The 20400-nt window shown below is 48.1% G+C and overlaps 1 protein-coding gene across 2 annotated transcripts in view; it reads left to right on the top strand.

The window, feature by feature from the left end:
• Nucleotides 1-20400, top strand: part of COPS2 (COP9 signalosome subunit 2) — a 113522-nt gene that overhangs the window by 52686 nt on the left and 40436 nt on the right. For both annotated transcript variants that reach the window (XM_075342753.1, XM_075342752.1), the window contains exons 8-9: nucleotides 17659-17837; nucleotides 17921-17973. In XM_075342753.1, the coding sequence (XP_075198868.1) occupies nucleotides 17659-17837; nucleotides 17921-17973 (232 nt within the window). The remainder of the gene's footprint in view (nucleotides 1-17658; nucleotides 17838-17920; nucleotides 17974-20400) is intronic.

The raw sequence follows: 20400 nt of genomic DNA, 5'->3' as shown, positions 1-20400 counted from the left end.
GGTTTCTACTCAAATCTCTTCCTAGTCCCCAAAAAGGACGGTTCCTTCCGGCCCATCCTGGATCTCAAGCTTCTCAACAAGCATGTTCAGGTGCGGCATTTTCGCATGGAGTCTCTGCGATCAGTCATTGCCTCAATGACCCAAGGAGATTTCCTGGCATCCATCGACATCAGAGATGCCTATCTGCATGTGCCAATTGCAGTTTCACACCAGCGTTGGCTATGTTTTGCAATCGGAGAGGAACATTTCCAATTCGTGGCTCTCCCCTTCGGGTTAGCCACGGCCCCTCGAGTATTCACCAAGGTCATGGCAGCAGTGGTTGCGGTTCTGCACCTCCAGGGGTTGGCAGTGATTCCTTACCTGGACGACCTTCTAGTCAAGGCTTCATCCAGTGCAGACTGTCAGCGGAGTGTCTCGCTCACTCTCGCCACTCTAGTCCAATTCGGGTGGCTTGTCAATCTGCCCAAGTCCACTCTGACTCCGACCCAGAAGTTCACGTACCTAGGGATGCAATTCGAGACTCTGCCGGCACTTGTGAAGCTGCCCTTAGTCAAACAGCAGTCCCTCCATCTGGCGGTGCGCTCTTTGCTGAGGCCCCGCCGTCATTCCATCAGGCACCTAATGCAGGTGCTGGGTCAGATGGTGGCGTCAATGGAAGTGGTTCCCTTTGCCCAGTTCCATCTGTGTCCTCTGCAGCTGGACATTCTCCGCTGTTGGGACAAGCGGACTTCCTCCTTGCACAGGTTAGTGGCTCTGTCGCCATAGACCAGGGGCTCCCTTCAGTGGTGGCTTTGGCCCCTCTCTCTGTCTCAGGGACGCTCCTTCCTGGCCCCGTCCTGGGTGATCCTCACCACGGATGCCAGTCTATCCGGCTGGGGAGCAGTATATCTCCACCACAGAGCGCAGGGCACTTGGACTCCGTCCGAATCAGCCCTCTCGATCAATGTGCTGGAAATCAGAGCTGTGCTTCTAGCTCTCTTAGCCTTTCACCACCTGTTGGCAGGCAAGCACATTCTAGTCCAGTCAGACAACACGACAGCGGTTGCCTACATCAATGACCAGGGCGGGACACGCAGCCGCCTGGCAATGTTGGAGGTTCAACACATCCTTCAGTGGACGGAGGACTCCATGTCCACCATATCCGCAGTCCACATCCCAGGCGTGGAAAACTGGGAGGCAGATTATCTCAGCCGTCAAACCGTGGACAGCGGTGAGTGGGCTCTGCATCCGGCAGTGTTTCGGTCAATCTGCCGCAAGTGGGGCACTCCGGAAGTGGATCTAATAGCATCCCGGCACAACAACAAGGTTCCGGTTTACGTGGCTCGCTCCCACGATCCCCAGGCCTTTGCAGCGGACGCGCTGGTTCAAGATTGGTCCCAGTTTCGTCTGTCTTACGTGTTTCCCCCTCTAGCTCTCTTGCCCAGAGTCCTGCGCAAGATCAGAAATGGAGGGCCGTTGGGTCATCCTCATTGCTCCAGACTGGCCCAGGCGAGCTTGCTACCCAGACCTGCTCCATCTGGCCGTAGAGGTGCCGTGGCATCTCCCGGACTGTCCAGACCTTCTCTCACAAGGTCCGTTTTTCCGCCAGAATTCTGCGGCTCTCAGATTGACGGCGTGGCTCTTGAGTCCTGGATCGTGACGACTTCTGGTATCCCTCCTGAAGTCATCTCCACTATGACTCGGGCTCGGAAGTCTTCCTCGGCCAAAATCTATCACAGGACCTGGAGAATTTTCCTGTCCTGGTGTCGCTCTTCCGGCCATGCTCCTTGGCCTTTTTCCTTGCCGACCCTCCTGTCCTTTCTACAGTCCGGTCTGCAGCTAGGACTATCCCTCAAGGGACAGGTCTCGGCTCTATCAGTGTTGTTCCAGCGGCGTATCGCCCGGCTGGCTCAGGTGCGCACCTTCATGCAGGGCGCATCTCACATCATTCCGCCTTACCGGCGGCCTTTGGATCCCTGGGACCTTAATCTGGTCCTCACGGCTTTGCAGAAACCCCCCTTTGAGCATCTTAGGGAGGTTTCTTTGTCTCGTCTTTCACAGAAAGTGGTCTTTCTAGTGGCCATAACTTCCCTCAGGAGAGTCTCTGATTTGGCTGCGCTCTCTTCGGAGTCACCTTTTTTGGTTTTTCATCAAGACAAGGTGGTTCTCCGTCCGACTCCGGACTTTCTCCCTAAGGTGGTTTCTCCTTTCCACCTTAACCAGGACATTTCCCTGCCTTCCTTTTGTCCGGCTCCTGTTCATCGCTTTGAAAAAGCGTTGCATACTCTGGATCTGGTGCGGGCGCTCCGGATCTATGTGTCTCGCACCGCTGTTCTTAGGCGGTGCACCTCTCTTTTTGTGCTGACCACAGGTCGGCGTAAGGGCCTCTCGGCTTCTAAGCCGACCTTAGCTCGTTGGATTAGGTCGGCCATTTCCGATGCCTACCAGTGTACTCAAGTGCCTCCCCCGCCGGGGATCAAGGCACACTCGACCAGAGCTGTCAGTGCCTCTTGGGCTTTCAGGCACCAGGCTACGTCTCAGCAGGTCTGTCAGGCTGCCACTTGGACTAGTCTGCATGCCTTTTCGAAGCACTACCAAGTGCATGCTCATGCTTCGGCAGATGCGAGCTTGGGCAGACGCATCCTTCAGGCGGCTGTCGCTCATTTGTGAAGTTAGGTTTCGCCTACTTCTCAGTTTTCTGTTTATTCCCACCCATGGACTGCTTTGAGACATCCCAATGTGTGGGTCTCCCATAGGAACGATAAAGAGAAAGAGAATTTTGTTTACTTACCGTAAATTCTTTTTCTTATAGTTCTGCATTGGGAGACCCAGCACCCTCCCTGTTGCCTGTTGGCAGTTTCTTGTTCCGCGTGTTATCATCGGCTGTTGTTGTAGACAGAGGCTCCGGTTGTTCCGTCCGGGTTCTTGCTCTATCTCTACTTGTGGGTGGCTATTCTCCTTCAGCTTTTGCACTAAACTGCCTATATTTGGTTATCCAGGGGGTGTATATGCTCAGAGGGAGGAGCTACACTTTTTAGTGTAGTACTTTGTGTGTCCTCCGGAGGCAGAAGCTATACACCCAATGTCTGGGTCTCCCAATACGGAACTATAAGAAAAAGAATTTACGGTAAGTAAACAAAATTCTCTTTTTTTAATATAAATTTTCTATATCGTATCTATTTATATATTTTTTTTGTCCTTGTCCTATACGTTTTCATCACGGTATGGTTATATGTACTGGCAAATGTGATGCTGGGGACAATGTACAATATACAGTGGGGAAAATAAGTACTTGATGCGCTGCCGATTTTGCAAGTTTTCCCACCTACAAAGATTGGTAAGGTCTGTAATTTTGATTGTAAGTACACTTCAACTGTGACAGACAGAATCAATTTTTTTATTAAATTGCATTTTATTGCACAAAAGAAATATTTGATCTCTTACCAACCAGCAAGAATTCTGACTTAAGACCTGTATTTTGTTTTTTTTCCCCCTGTTAAAAAGCCCACCTACTCTGCACTCATTTCCTGTATAAAAGAAAGTTGTGAACACACTCAGTCACACTCCAACCTGTCCACCATGGCCAAGACCAAAGAACTGTCTAAGGACAACAGGAACAAAATTGTAGAAATGCACAATGCTTTGATGGGATACAGCACAATAGGCAAGCAGCTTGGTGAGATGGCAACTGTTGATGCAATTATTAGAAAATGGAAGAAACACAAAGATTACTATCAATATTACTTGGTCTGGGGCTCCATGCAAGATTTCCCCCATTGGGTAAAGATGATACTTAGAAAGGTCAATAATCAGCCCAGAACTAAACACAGGAGGACCTTGTCATTGACTTCAAGAGAGCTGGGACCACAGTCTCAAAGGTTACTGTTAGCAACACACTACGCCATCATGGTTAAAATCCTGCAGGGCATGCAAGGTCCCCCTGCTCGCGCCAGCACATGTCCAGACCGATTTGAAGTTCACCAGTGACCATCTAGATCATCCAAAGTAGGCATGGGAGAAGATCATATGTGACCAAAATAGAACTTTTTGGTATCAACACCTCTCACTGCGTTTGGAGGAAGAAGGATGAGTACAACCCCAAGAACACTGTTCCAACTGTGAAGCATGAGGGTGGGAACATCAAACTTTGGCGTTACTTTTCTGCAAAAGGGAAAGGATGACTGCGCCGTATTGAAGGGAGGATGGATGGGGTCATGTAGTGCAATGTTTTGGCCAACAACCTCCTTCCCTCAATAAGTGCATTGGAGATGGGTCATGGCTGGGTCTTCCAGCATGGCAATGACAAAACACACAGCCAGGGCAACTGAGACATGGCTATGTAAGAAGCATTTCAATGTCCTGGAGTGGCCTAACCAGTCTCCAGACCTGAACCCAATAGAAAATCTTTGGAGGAAGCTGAAACTCAATGTTGACTAGTGACAGCCCCGAAACCTCAAAGATCTGGAGAAGACCTGTATGGAGGAGTGGGACAAAATCCCTGCTGCAGTGTTTGCAAACTTAGTCAAATACAGGAAGCGTCTGACCTCTGTGATTGCAAATATAACGGTTTATGTACCAAATATTAAGTTCTGTTTTCTATTGTATCAAATACTTAATTTGCATTTTATTGCATTAAATAATAATTTAAAAATCATAGATTGTGATTTTCTGTTTTTTTTATTTTGTCTGCCACAATTGAAGTGTACTTACGATAAAAATTACAGACCTCTTTGTTTCTGGGTGGGAAAATGTGCAAAATCAGCAGCGTATCAAATACTTATTTTCACCCTGTGTGTATTTGTGTAATGTAACATGCACTGTCGGTGGCTCTTGAGGACTGGATTGCTAATGATTAGTCAGAGTCTGACCACAGGCCTGGCTATCTACAAGGTATCGCCTATCATTAGTGTCTAATCGTTTTACTGCTCACCCACTTCAATTGATTTAGAGGTTTAACTCTGTGTTAGGGGTGCTTCACACACAGCGAGCTCACTGCCGAGATCGCTGCTGAGTCACGCTTTTTGTGACGCAGCAGTGACCTCATTAGCGATCTCGCTGTGTGTGACACTGAGCAGCGATCTGGCCCCTGCTGCGAGATCGCTGCTCGTTACACACAGCCCTGGTTCGTTTTCTTCAAAGGCGCTCTCCCACTGTGACACACAGATCGCTGTGTGTGACAGCGAGAGAGCGACAAATGAAGCGAGCAGAGAGCAGGAGCCGGCGTCTGACAGCTGAGGTAAGCTTGTAACCAAGATAAACATCGGGTAACCAAGGTGGTTACCCGATATTTACCTTAGTTACCAGCCTCTGCAGCTCTCGCGCTGCCTGTGCTGCCGGCTCCGGCTCTCTGCACATGTAGCTGCATTACACATCGGGTTAATTAACCCGATGTGTACTGTAGCTAGGAGAGCAAGGAGCCAGCGCTCAGTGTGCGCGGCTCCCTGCACACACAGCTAAGCGGTGTGCGCTGGTAACTAATGTAAACATCGGGTAACCATACCCAATGTTTACCTTAGTTACCAGCCTCTGCAGCTCTCACGCTGCCTGTGCTGCCGGCTCCGGCTCTCTGCACATGTAGCTGCTGTACACATCGGGTTAATTAACCCGATGTGTACAGCAGCTAGGAGAGCAAGGAGCCAGCGCTAAGCAGTGTGCGCGGCTCCCTGCTCCCTGCACACACAGCTAAGCGGTGTGCGCTGGTAACTAATGTAAACATCGGGTAACCATACCCGATGTTTACCTTAGTTACCAGTCTCCGCATCTTCCAGACGGCGGCTCCGTGCAAGCGCAGCGTCGCTTGCACGTCGCTGCTGGCTGGGGGCTGTTCACTGGTCGCTGGTGAGATCTGCCTGTTTGACAGCTCACCAGCGACCATGTAGCGATGCAGCAGCGATCCTGACCAGGTCAGATCGCTGGTCGGATCGCTGCTGCATCGCTAAGTGTGAAGGTACCCTTACACATTTCATGGAAAAGCTCATTACCCAGAGCTTCCTTGTGACTATTGATAACGCATTGTAAAGTTTTATATGGAGGGTAGAAGAAGGTGACTCTCTGTGATAAAAATGTAATCTGGGAATTTGTGAATGTCGCTACCTATTTGTTGTATTGCACAACTGTGAAATGTGTACATACCGATTACTTGTTGGAATTATACTAGGACCGTGCTAGAGAACAGTTATGTTATATCGGACAATGCACAGAGGGAATGTGGCACATGATAGACGTCCGCCGAAAGGTGGCCTTAGGCATTGAATGAATGGTGGTCAAACTCCCATTATTAAGAGGGACTGTATACGGACGGGGCTACCCTTGCTCGTCCCCGTCAGCACATATAGGGGGGAGGTGGAGGGAAGGGTTCAACTTGCATAGATAATGCCAGACTCATGACCTATGGCTAAAAAAAAATGTTGATCCTGTGAATTTAACTTCTTTATGACCATGTAATTTTCCACCCCCACCCCCCCCCCCCCTCCCCACCCTTCCAAGAGCCATAAGACTTTTATTTTTAAGACAATATAGCCATATGAGAGCTTGCTTTTTTTGGGTGGGGGGAGAGCGGGGGGGCGTTATACTTTTGAATGAAACCATTTATTTTACCATATTCTGTACAGGAAAATGGGGAAAAATTCCAAGTTTTTATTTGCCATGTTCACTATATGGTAAAGTTGACCTGGCAGTATGATTTCCCAGGTCAGTAGAAGTATGTAGATATGAAACACGTATGGTTTTCTTTTCATTTAAGTGTTGCAAAAAAATTCAGAGGTTTGTAAACAAAAGTCTAAAAAATTGCTTTTGGCGCCATTGTCTAAAAACTGTAACATTGTTGTTGTTCAGGATGTGAGGCTGTGTTGGGGCTTATTTTTTGTGACCTGAGCTAGTGTTTCTACTGATACCATTGTTGGGTAGATATGACGTTTTGAACGCCTCTTGAGTGTATTTTGTTGCAATGATGCGGTGGCAAAAAATTGGCATTTTTAATTTTTGAGGGGTTACGCTGTTAGCCAATTGGATTAGTTCATTTTATATTTCGATAGTTCGGACATTTCTGAGCACAGCAATACCAAATATGTTATTTTTTTTATTTTAACTTTTTGGGGTTTTTTTATTTTTTTACATTTTTAAAAACTTTTTTTTTACTTTTTATTGCATTTACTAGGGGACTTGAAACTACAATCATCTGATCGCTTGAGCTATACAGAACAGTGCATCTGATCTGTGCTCTGTATAACCGAAATCATGATCTCCTATGAACGCCGGCTCGCAGCCAGCATTCACAGGGAGATTGCCATGACACACGGGTCATCAGCTGACCCCTGGCTGTCATGACAACCATCTGTGCCAGCATGTGTTAAATCCCTCTGTCAAGAGATTGACAGCTGGATTTAATTGGTTAACAGGTGCGAGCGGATCTCTGATCCACCCACAAGTGTAGAGGCACATGAGTACTGGTCAGATCAGCCGTCATGTGCAGGGAAACATACAGACTCGGTGTGTGAGACCGCATCAAAGGTAGGGACACATGACCTGTGATGTAAATATATGTCAAAGGTCATGAAGCGGTTAAAGTGTAAGCATCATTTAAATTTGCTTCTTTCTGTCTGAATTGGTCGGTCTTTATCAAAATTCTCAATTCTGAGGTAAAATCTGTATTCAGTGAATACTTTCCCATTACTGAGATAGGAGATGGCAGTATTCTGGCATAAAAAGTTTTGAACAGTAAAAAAAAATTGGCGCAACTTGATTCTGCTCCTAAATTTTGCAACCCTTGACGTTTATTGGAGCTGGGTGAAAATGGCACAAAGTGGATGGAGTTTGGGCAGAACAGGATTTTTGGCAAGATACACACAAGACGAAACAGATATTAAAGTCTGAATGGAGCCAATAAGGGAAAGCACGTGTGTAGCTACATGGGTTAAGTGGTGAACGGTGCTTGTTTTTTTTTCTGAGATATCTCGAACTGTTATTTTCAGGAAAACAGAAGAAACCGCTCACCACACTTAAAGTTAGTAACAATGCTGGGAAATCTTAGAGGTACTCCGGGGAGACAAAAAATGTTGCACTGTCCCTGCACTTATACACTATAATGATTAGATGCCCAGTACAGTTCTATTATATTTAGAACACTTATAGTTCAGTATGACAGGAGCTGCTCCTCACCCATCTGGGACGCTATATTATGTAGCACATCAGTGTGAAGCTCCGTGCTGTTGAACAGGGGACGTGGCCGCTTGCTCCAGACTATTCCTAACTGCCAGACCCCTAATATGTCTCTATTAAGACCAGCAATAGGTGGTGTGGCGGGGACAGCGCCGACTGCTCCAGGCTGTTCCTAGCTTCCAGCCTCCTGATATGTCTCTAATCAGACCGGTAATAGAGATGTAATGGGGGCGGGGCCACCTGCTCCAGGCTGTTCCTTGCTTCCAGCCCCCTGATATGTCTCTATTCAGACCGGTAATAGGGATGTGATAGGGGCGGGGCCACCTGCTCCAGGCTGTTCCTAGCTTCCAGCCTCCTGATAGGTCTCTAATCAGACCGGTAATAGAGATGTAATGGGGGCGGGGCCACCTGCTCCAGGCTGTTCCTAGCTTCCAGCCTCCTGATATGTCTCTAATCAGACCGGTAATAGAGATGTAATGGGGGCGGGGCCACCTGCTCCAGGCTGTTCCTAGCTTCCAGCCTCCTGATATGTCTCTAATCAGACCGGTAATAGAGATGTGATAGGGGCGGGGCCACCTGCTCCTGGCTGTTTTTAGCTGGCAGCCCCTTTAATATCTGTCTAATAAGTTCAAGAAACGGGGGCATGCTCCTTTCTAGTAGCAGTCAGGGTAACAAAAAGATGCAAATACACACAGTGATCCTCTGCTGTACAACTATTGATAATAAATATTGTATACTGCCATGCCTCGGGCTGGGAGCAGAGGCAGAGCACTGCATTGGTTTATTCAGACAGATATCAAGGAGCTTAGCAGTTTGGAGCAGGCGGCCACATTCCCTCTTCTCTGCAACTGAACAGAGCTGAGCTTTACACTGATGCAACATCCCAGACAGGAGAAGTAAGGGGTGAGGAGCAGCTCCTGTCATACTGAATTACTACTGTACTAAAGATCATAGAACTGCACTGCGCATCTAATCCTTATAGTGCATAAGTGAAGGGACAGTACTAATATATATATATATATATATATAGATAGATAGATACTTTTATATATTTTTTTTTTTTATCTCCACGGAGTACCCTTTTAAGCTCGGTGGGCGCTACATCCAGTTGTAGAACACAATTAATAGAGGAGTAGATGGTTATCCAGCACATCTGTCCTGCTAAATAAGTTTTTTCTTCTTTATTGAAAATCTATTAAAAATGACATACAAACAACTCCATGGAAAAAGAATTACAATAGCACCTGACTTGTTTCTGGTGAAATCACCCTTAGTTATAGTATGATTCTCAAATCACAGATGATGTTGTATTTATATTATAAGGAACCAATCACCAGGGGTTAGAGAAATGTCCAGTAGTGTTTCTGCATACACACATCATCACTTCTTCTACACTGTATTTTCCTTGGGCTTTTTATTTTTTTTAAATCAGATACTTTTTTATTAAAGCAGAATACATACAACAGAATAACAAATCGGCATCCAAATTAAATTTATCACATCTATTACCCCTTTAACTCCCCCTCCCGCCCCCTCCCCCACCCCGGCAGCAACACTTCTCCCCGATACTACATCCCATTTAGTACACACTTAGGATACCCTTCAACTGTAGTATAGCAACCATCCCGTTGTGCAGGAGGAACAACTAGTAACACAAATAAAACAAAACACACACATCAGAGGTCTCAGACGGCTATCCCGGTCCCAGACCAGTTTATTGGTCCATCACTCGTCTTATTCGCATTGCAGCCAAGGAGACCATAGCTTCTCAAACATTTTAACATTCCCCCTTCTTTCATACACTCCCCGTTCCAGCTGAAGAATACATTTCACCCTTTTAATGTACTCTCCCCTGGTCGGGGGGTCTTTTTTAATCCACGACCTGGCGATTAGCTTTCTTGCCGCATACAGCAGCCTAGCAATGACAATTTTCATAGTATTTCTTTTTCGCTCCTAATTGGGAGACCCAGACAATTGGGTGTATAGCTACTGCCTCCGGAGGCCGCACAAAGTACTACACTTAAAAGTGTAAGGCCCCTCCCCTTCTGGCTATACACCCCCCCGTGGGAGCACGGGTCCTTCAGTTTTTTGCTTTGTGCGAAGGAGGTCAGACACGCACGCATAGCTCCACTGTTTAGTCAGCAGCAGCTGCTGACTATGTCGGATGGAAGAAAAGAGGACCCATACAAGGGTCCCCAGCATGCTCCCTTCTCACCCCACTTTTTGTCGGTGGTGCTTGTTAAGGTTGAGGTACCCATTGCGGGTACGGAGGCTGGAGCCCACATGCTGATTCCTTCCCCATCCCCATTAGGGCTCTGGGCGAAGTGGGATTTTACCGGTCTCCAGGCACAGAGACCGTGCTCCATCCGCAGCCCCTGGAGAAGCCGCTGGATATGGAGCTGAGTATCGTCAGGGACATGGCCCTGCTCCGTCAAGGTACTCTGTGTCCCCGTGCATACGCGCGCACACCGCAGCATTGCTGGGTGTGTTAGTGCGCCGGGGACAACAGCGCTGCTGCGCTTGTGCCATTTCCTCACTTCAGCTTAGCTGAGTGGGTAGACTCAGGGAGAACGGTCGCGCTGGCCGTGCATATATCACGGCCGCGCTTATTACTACAGTCCCCGGCTTTTGCGGCCTAGTTCGTTCGTTCCCGCCTCCGCACCTGCCAGTCAGGAGGAGGGCGGGACGCTGTACAGAGCATCAGCGCTGAGGGCTGGAGTCGTTTTTACATACTCCAGCCCTCACACCAGGCACAGTAGGACGCAGTTTCCCGCTCTTTGTTTGTGGCACGCCCACGGTCCGCCCCTCTTCACAGAACGCCGGCAGCCATTCCTGCCTGCACGCTGAGCTGCAGAGGGGAGACGGGGAGACCCAGACACGGGATTCTACGGCCTCATACCCGCTGTTCAGCGGGCGGTAAGCAGCCCTCAAGGGCTCACCCCCACTTGTGCCGATTGTATACTGAGTATTTTGTGTTGCAAATACTTTGTACTGTACGGTCGCTGGTGATTCTTGGCTATATACCCTCCTAGATTACAAGGAGGCAACAGCATGTCGTCCGCAAAACGCAAGGGTGCCAAGGCACAGACATTATATGCTGACTGTACCGCATGTGGGGCTGCTCTACCGGCAGGTTCCACTGAACCCCATTGTGTGCAGTGCTCGGCCCCTGTGCAACTTGCACAGCCGGGGCCTCTGCTGGACGTGACCCAGGGTGTACCACCTGTGAATGCTGTCCAGGTGACAGGAACGGAGTTTGCAGCTTTTGCTGACAGATTGTCTATGACCATGTCAAGGATTCTTGAAACATTGCAGTCTAGACCAGTAACTCAGACCATGGACACTGTGGCATCATTGCTCCCTGGTCCCCCTCAGCTGGAACACTTCCAAGCTCCGGGGGTGTCACATGCACCCCAGGGTGACGATTCTGACTCGGACGACAGTCCCAGACAACCTAAGCGGGCTCGTTATGAGGGGCCCTCAACTTCGTCTCACTGGTCAGGGTCCCAGCGGGACGGATCTATGGGTGATGAGGCGGATGTAACTGATCAAGGTTCTGATCCTGGGTCCGCCCTCAATCTGGATACACCGGATGGTGACGCCATAGTGAATGATCTTATAGCGTCCATCAATAGGATGTTAGATATTTCTCCGCCAGCTCCTACTCAGGAGGAGGCAGCTTCACAGCAGGAGAAATTCCATTTCAGATATCCCAAGCGTAAATTAAGCACTTTTCTGGACCACGCTGACTTTAGAGATGCAATCCAGAAACACCACGCTTATCCTGAGAAGCGGTTTTCTAAACGGCTTAAAGATACACGCTATCCTTTTCCCCCTGACGTGGTCAAGGGTTGGACCCAGTGTCCCAAGGTGGACCCTCCAATCTCCAGGCTTGCAGCTAGATCCTTAGTTGCAGTAGAAGATGGAGCGGCACTTAAAGATGCCACTGACAGGCAGATGGAGCTCTGGCTGAAATCCATCTATGAAGCTATTGGAGCGTCGTTGGCGCCTGCTTTCGCAGCCGTATGGGCACTCCAAGCTATTTCAGCTGGGCTTATACAGGTCGACTCGGTCACACGTACATCTGCCCCGCAGGTGGCACCATTGACCTCTCAAATGTCTGCATTCGCGTCTTACGCGATTAATGCTGTCCTGGACTCTACGAGCCGTACGGCGGTGGCGTCAGCCAACTCCGTGGTTTTGCGCAGAGCCCTGTGGTTGAGAGAATGGAAAGCAGATTCTGCTTCCAAGAAGTGCTTAACCAGTTTGCCCTTTTCTCGTGACCGATTGTTTGGGGAGCGTTTGGATGAAATCATTAAACACTCCAAGGGTAAGGACTCATCCTTACCTCAACACAGACAAAACAAGCCCCAACAAAGGAGGGGTCAGTCTGGTTTTCGGTCCTTTCGAGGCTCAGGCAGGTCCCAATTCTCCTCGTCCAAGAGGACTCAAAAGGATCAGAGAGGCTCAGATTCTTGGCGGGCGCAGTCACGCCCAAAAAAGACAGCAGGAAGAACCGTTACCAAGACTGCTTCCTCATGACTTTCAGCCTCCTCTCTCCGCATCCTCGGTCGGTGGCGGGCTCTCCCGCTTTGGCGGCATTTGGCTGTCACAGGTCAAAGACCGTTGGGTGAGGGACATTCTGTCTCACGGGTACAGGATAGAATTCGTCTCTCGTCCTCCAACTCGTTTCTTCAGAACTTCCCCACCGCCCGACCGAGCCGATGCTCTGCTGCAGGCGGTGACCGCTCTAAAGGCGGAAGGAGTGGTGACTTCCGTTCCTCTTCAGGAACAAGGTCACGGTTTTTACTCCAATCTGTTTGTGGTGCCAAAGAAGGACGGGTCCTTTCGGCCCGTCCTGGATCTAAAGTTGCTCAACAAACATGTAAAAACCAGGAGGTTCCGGATGGAATCTCTCCGCTCCGTCATAGCCTCAATGTCTCAAGGAGATTTCTTAGCATCAATAGACATCAAGGATGCTTATCTTCACGTGCCGATTGCGCCAGAGCATCAGCGTTTTCTACGCTTCGTTATAGAAAGCGAACACCTGCAGTTCGTAGCGTTACCTTTCGGGCTGGCAACAGCCCCTCGGGTCTTCACCAAGGTCATGGCAGCAGTAGTAGCTGTCCTGCACTCGCAGGGTCACTCCGTGATCCCGTATTTGGACGATCTACTTATAAAGGCACCCTCTCAAGAGGCATGCCAACACAGCCTGAACGTGGCACTGAAGACTCTCCAGAGTTTCGGGTGGATTATCAACTTTTCAAAGTCAAATCTAACCCCGACCCAATCACTAACATATCTTGGCATGGAGTTTCATACTCTCTCAGCGATAGTGAAGCTTCCACTGGACAAGCAGTGCTCTCTGCAGACAGGGGTGCAATCTCTCCTGCAGAACCAGTCCCACTCCTTGAGGCGCCTCATGCATTTCCTAGGGAAGATGGTGGCAGCTATGGAAGCAGTCCCTTTCGCGCAGTTTCATCTGCGCCCTCTACAATGGGACATTCTCCGCCAATGGGACGGGAAGTCGACGTCCCTCGACAGGGATGTCTACCTCTCTCAGGCAACCAAGGACTCTCTCCGTTGGTGGCTTCTTCCCACCTCATTGTCAAAAGGAAAGTCGTTCCTACCCCCATCCTGGGCGGTGGTCACGACAGATGCGAGCCTATCAGGGTGGGGAGCAGTGTTTCTTCACCACAGGGCTCAGGGTACGTGGACTCAGAGAGAGTCCACCCTTCAGATCAATGTTCTGGAAATCAGAGCAGTCTATCTTGCTCTGCGAGCCTTCCAACAGTGGCTGGAGGGCAAGCAGATCCGGATTCAGTCGGACAATTCCACAGCGGTGGCGTACATCAACCACCAAGGGGGAACACGCAGTCGACAAGCCTTTCAAGAAGTCCGGCGGATTCTGACGTGTGTGGAAAACACAGCATCCACCATATCCGCAGTTCACATCCCAGGCGTGGAAAACTGGGAAGCAGACTTTCTCAGTCGCCAGGGCATGGACGCAGGGGAATGGTCCCTTCACCCGGACGTGTTTCAGGAGATCTGTCGCCGCTGGGGGATGCCGGACGTCGACCTGATGGCGTCACGGCACAACAACAAGGTCCCGGTTTTCATGGCACGGTCTCACGATCACCGAGCTCTGGCGGCAGACGCCTTAGTTCAGGATTGGTCGCAGTTCCGACTACCTTATGTGTTCCCACCTCTGGCATTGTTGCCCAGAGTGCTCCGCAAAATCAGGTCCGACTGCCGTTGCGCCATTCTCGTCAGTCCAGACTGGCCAAGGAGGTCGTGGTACCCGGATCTGTGGCATCTCACGGTAGGACAACCGTGGGCGCTACCAGGCCGTCCAGACTTGCTGTCTCAAGGGCCGTTTTTCCATCTGAATTCTGCGGCCCTGAACCTGACTGTGTGGCCATTGAGTCCTGGATCCTAGGGACCTCAGGTTTATCTCATGATGTTGTTGCCACCATGAGACAGGCTAGGAAACCATCCTCCGCCAAGATCTACCACAGAACGTGGAAGATATTCTTATCTTGGTGCTCTGCTCAGGGAGTTTCTCCCTGGCCATTTGCATTACCTATTTTTCTTTCCTTCCTGCAGTCTGGGTTGGAAAAAGGTTTGTCGCTTAGCTCCCTTAAAGGACAAGTCTCTGCGCTATCCGTATTCTTTCAGAAGCGCCTGGCGCGACTTCCTAAGGTACGCACGTTCCTGCAAGGGGTTTGTCATATCATTCCCCCTTACAGGCGGCCATTGGAACCCTGGGATCTGAACAAGGTTCTGATTGCTCTCCAGAAGCCACCTTTCGAGCCTATGAAGGAGATTTCCTTTTCTCGGCTTTCACAGAAAGTGGCTTTTCTGGTGGCGGTCACGTCTCTTCGGAGAGTGTCAGAGCTGGCGGCGTTATCTTGCAAATCTCCCTTCCTGGTGTTTCACCAAGACAAGGTAGTACTGCGTCCAATTCCAGAGTTTCTTCCCAAGGTGGTATCTTCCTTTCATCTCAATCAGGATATCACTTTACCATCTTTGTGTCCGCATCCAGTTCACCATTTTGAAAAGGGTTTACATCTGTTGGACCTGGTGAGAGCACTCAGGATCTACATTTCCCGCACGGCGTCTCTGCGCCGTTCGGATGCACTCTTTATCCTGGTCGCTGGTCAGCATAAAGGGTCGCAAGCTTCCAAATCCACCCTTGCGCGGTGGATCAAGGAACCAATTCTTCACGCCTACCGTTCTGCTGGGCTTCCGACTCCTTCTGGACTAAAGGCCCATTCTACCAGAGCCGTGGGTGCGTCCTGGGCATTACGGCATCAGGCTACGGCTCAGCAGGTGTGCCAGGCGGCTACCTGGTCGAGTCTGCACACTTTCACCAAGCATTATCAGGTGCATACCTACGCTTCGGCGGATGCCAGCCTAGGTAGACAAGTCCTGCAGGCGGCGGTGGCCCACCTGTAAGAAAGGGCTGCCTGACAGCCCGATCGCGAGGTATTATTTTACCCACCCAGGGACTGCTTTTGGACGTCCCAATTGTCTGGGTCTCCCAATTAGGAGCGAAAAAGAAGAAGGGAATTTTGTTTACTTACCGTAAATTCCTTTTCTTCTAGCTCCAATTGGGAGACCCAGCACCCGCCCTGTTTTTCTGAGGGTATTTGTTTTTCGGGTGCACATGTTGTTCATGTTAATAACTTGCGTTCTCCGATATTGTTTATCGGATTGAATTTGTTTTTGAAACAGTTATTGGCTTTCCTCCTTCTTGCTTTTGCACTAAAACTGAAGGACCCGTGCTCCCACGGGGGGGTGTATAGCCAGAAGGGGAGGGGCCTTACACTTTTAAGTGTAGTACTTTGTGCGGCCTCCGGAGGCAGTAGCTATACACCCAATTGTCTGGGTCTCCCAATTGGAGCTAGAAGAAAAGGAATTTACGGTAAGTAAACAAAATTCCCTTCTTTCCACCCCAAGCTCCTCAACATATCCCAATAGGCATAGCACTGGTTCCCTGGGGAGGACACACCCATATGTTCTTCCTATCTTGTGGATAACCTTAGTCCAAAAGGAGACCAGTCTCGGACAAGACCACATCATGTGAAAAATACCTGCGTCAGATCCCTGACACCTTGGACACTCCGAATTCCTTTTCAACCCCATTTTAAACATCAGTAAGGGAGACCTATATACCCGGTGAATCACGTATAGGTGAGACAGTCTGGCTGGTTCGCTCATGGAAAGTTTAGGGATATACTCTAAGATACTCTCCCACACCTCCTCCGTTATCGGCCCAACTTCCTCCTCCCATTTAGATTTAGTTTTAATTGGGTAGTCTAAAAGAAAGGTATGTAGTATATCTTTATACGTGCCAGAAATGATCCCTTTAGTGCTTCCTCCGCCCTTACACACATACTCCAGTACCAGGTCAGTCTGTATGGCCACACTTTGTTTAGCCGCTTGGGCTGCAATCGCATGTTTTAATTGACTGTAGTGGAGCCAGCCGGACGCCGGTAACTGAAACTCACTCTGTAACTGCGGGAACGATTTCACAATTCCTCCGTCCAATATCTGATGCATGTACATTACACCCTTGCGTCTCCACTCCTCAATATTCCCCATTTTCTGAATCTCCGGGAGATTACTGTTATCCCAGATAGGTGTAAACTTAGTTAACCGGGTCACCCCTCTCACCCTTTTCAGCCTATCCCAGGTCTTATTTATAAGTGCCATTGTAGGAGATGTTCTACCCAGGAGCCCCACCGCACCATCCTCTAGTCCCATTACCAATGGACTTCTACCCACTATGTATTCCAGTACTTCTTTAATGCCCCCATCTTTCTCTCGATCAGACCAACCCCTGAGGTGTTGACATTGCGCCGCTATATAATACAATTCCGGATTTGGGATTGCTAGACCCCCCTCATCCTTCGGCCTTTGTAAAGTCTCTAATCGCACCCTAGGCTGCTTTTTACCCCACACCAGGTCCCTAAACAGCGAGTTTATCCCTTTAAATCTTTTCCTTGAAATACAAACAGGGGCATTGTGCAGTATGTATAGGAGTTTAGGCATTACTACCATCTTTAGCAAATTAACCCTTCCAACAACTGACAAATGTAGCTTGTTCCAGGCATCCACCTTGGCTCTCAATTTTTTAAGGAGAGGCCATAAGTTCACCTGTATGTATTTTTCTACTGGCAGAGATATCTGGATACCTAGATATTTAAATTCGTCCACATTCTTCAATTTGTTAGCCCCAGTATCCTCATTTGTCCAGGCTACTTCCCCATCCACTTTAAAGAGGCTCGATTTAGACCAATTAATGGTCAGTCCCGAAACTTCTCCAAATTTCTCTATTATCTGCATGGCATGATCCAATGAGGCTGATGGATCCCCCAAGAAAAGTAATAAATCGTCAGCACCTTGGGCTTTTTATATTTGTCTTTATGACATAATTGATGTCATAGTGTGGTGTTTTTGTGTTTTGGCTGTTTGTTGTGTACTGGTGACATGAATGAATGGCGTTTTCTCTTTCAGAATGTGGAGGGAAGATGCACCTAAGGGAAGGAGAGTTTGAGAAGGCGCACACAGATTTCTTTGAAGCATTTAAAAATTATGATGAATCTGGAAGCCCAAGAAGAACAACGTGCTTGAAATACCTAGTCCTGGCAAACATGCTCATGAAGTCTGGTATAAACCCATTTGACTCTCAGGAGGTATTACTTTTTTCTATATGCTGGATGACTTTTTGTAGGGTGTTGATGTCACTTTTTATAATCATTCTTATTTTTCCCCTCAGGCTAAACCTTACAAAAATGATCCTGAAATTCTAGCAATGACAAATTTAGTAAGGTAAGCCATTGCCTGTATGTGGCTACCCATATTACTGATCATGTGCATCAGTGTTCTGGGCCAGGCCGTATGTAAGAACTAGCCACAACTAAAGCCTAATGTGTAATACTCCGCATCGCTAGGTCACAGAGACCAAAAACTATGTGCATGTGTTTGCATTTATAATATATTCTTTTATTCATTAGCATATAGACATATGTTCCATATAAAAAATGCTATTTAAAATAGAAGAGGGGCATTAAGGAGGACCTGTCATCAATTAAAAAGGCCTGGTTTTGCTCTTATTATATTCTTGCTACTCTCCGGAGTGTGTTTTTGTTTTTTTTTTATTTTTTTTTAATCTGCCATGCAGTTCCAGAGATATGAGGCTTTTTATTTAGTACTGCTTTTTATGGCTTTTACAAGGGGTCGGCACTAACTTAGAAGAGTCCAAAGACAAGTCCTCATAGAATACTGTGAGCAAACATGCCATTGTAAAGACTACAAAAATTAGCACGAAATGAAAAAGTCCATATTTCTGGAACTGTAAAAGCCCAGTTAAGGAAATAAAATAAGATCAAAATCTGTTCAGTCTTGACCTGGTGACAGGTTCTCTTTATAGGGAATCTGTCACCTGGTATTCGCCACCTAATATGAGAGCAGCATTATGTAGAGGCAGAGATCCTGATTCCAGCTGTGTGTCACTTACTAGGCAGCTTAATGTAGTTTGATAAATCACTGTTTAATCAGCAGTAGATTATCATTAGAGGACTACTTGGCGTGCTTCCAGGTAGTCCAGCATATTCATGAGCTCTGTATACCTGCTAGATCTGCAGCAGAGAAAACATTGATTTTATAAATTTAATAGCAACAGCTCAGTAAGTGACACATCGCTGGAATCAGGGTCTCTGTCTCTACATTATTCTGCTGTCAGATGGGGGAGTAAAAACCTGGTGACAGATTCTCTATACTTGTACCACAAACAATGAGAAACCCCGTGAATAGATTTATCTTAATTTGGAAATCTTTTTGTAACAGAGGAGTCTGATTCCATTAATGTGTAGCATCTTATACCTCTATCCATGACTAAATACAAGTCTGTTATTACCAGAACACTGGGTTATTAGCACTAAAAACTACAGGCCTGTCAGGCCAAATGGGGCTTCTAAACTGTGCAGGTTTTTGTATACTATTAAAATCCTAATTTCCTTGGTAAGGACAAACACTGGTTCCAATGTTCCAATGGAACCTGTCATCTACAAAACCAACGCTCTTTACCTGCTGATATAGTGTTAATCTGCATGTTAATAGCATTTGTACTTGTTACTGGAGAAGTGGCTACATGAAGTTGTATTCTCCCTGCAGCCGCCGTCTTCCTGTCATTGGGAGCGGTTACTTTGCTGTTATGACTCCATGCAACGTCACTGGCCTCTTGCTCTGAACTCCTACGCTATAGAGCACGCACTCGTCAGTCAAGGTGCTGGGCGTGTGCTCTCATTGTGGTGTAATGAGCAGTGACTGTTACAGCCCCCTGTCCTGCCCCAATGAATGGAAGGGAGTGGCTACAGGGAGAATGTAACTTTCTTTTCTCCCAATATCTGTTCTTGTAGTAATCTAGTCAGGTGTGATTTTAAAGGGAACCAGTCACCACTTTTTTGCCCTATAAGCTGCGGCCACCACCACCGGGCTCTTTTATATACAGCATTCTAACATGCTGTATATAAGAGCCCAGGCCGCTGTGAGAACATAAAAAAAACTTTATAATACTTCCCTAACGATCGCGTGGTTGGCCATATGGGCGTCTTCATTGTCCGCTGCCGGCGCCGCCTCTTTCGGCAATCTTTGTCCTCCATCTTCTGAAGCCGCGGTGTATGACGCGTCCGACGTCATACACACTCACCGGCTTTCAGATCCTGAGCAGGGCAGATCAAAGCATTGTAGTGCGCATGCGCAGGACCGGCGAGTGTGTATGACGTAGACGCGTCATGCACACAGGCTTCAGAAAGAGGATGATGATGGTCGAAAGAGGCGGCACCGGAGAATGGAGACGCCCATTAGGCCCACTGCACGACTGTTAGGTAAGTATTATAAAGTGTTTTTTATGTTATATCCCCGGCCTATGCTCTTATATACAGCATGTTAGAATACTGTATATAAGAGCCCGGTGGTGGTGGTGGCCGCAGCTTATAGGGCAAAAAAGTGGTGGCAGGCTCCCTTTAAATGCTATTTACTTGCATATTAACACTATTGTAGATAAATAGTGTTTCTGGAGGTGACAGGTTCACTTTCAGCACTTTAGGACCCTGTTCACATAACCTGGGGCAAGTTTCTGATGTATGCCTTTGTGAGCAGTAGCTGTGAGAGCTTCTCCCAGGTTAGAAGCCAAGCATAGCTCCATAGTCATGAATAGAGCACAACATGTAGAAAAATAAAGAGTGATCTGGTTTT

Source organism: Anomaloglossus baeobatrachus, chromosome 4, assembly GCF_048569485.1.
Source record: "Anomaloglossus baeobatrachus isolate aAnoBae1 chromosome 4, aAnoBae1.hap1, whole genome shotgun sequence".
In the NCBI taxonomy this organism is placed as follows: domain Eukaryota; kingdom Metazoa; phylum Chordata; class Amphibia; order Anura; family Aromobatidae; genus Anomaloglossus; species Anomaloglossus baeobatrachus.
The sequence above is the reverse complement of the archived record's forward strand: the minus strand, read 5'-3'. Positions and strand labels throughout refer to the sequence as shown.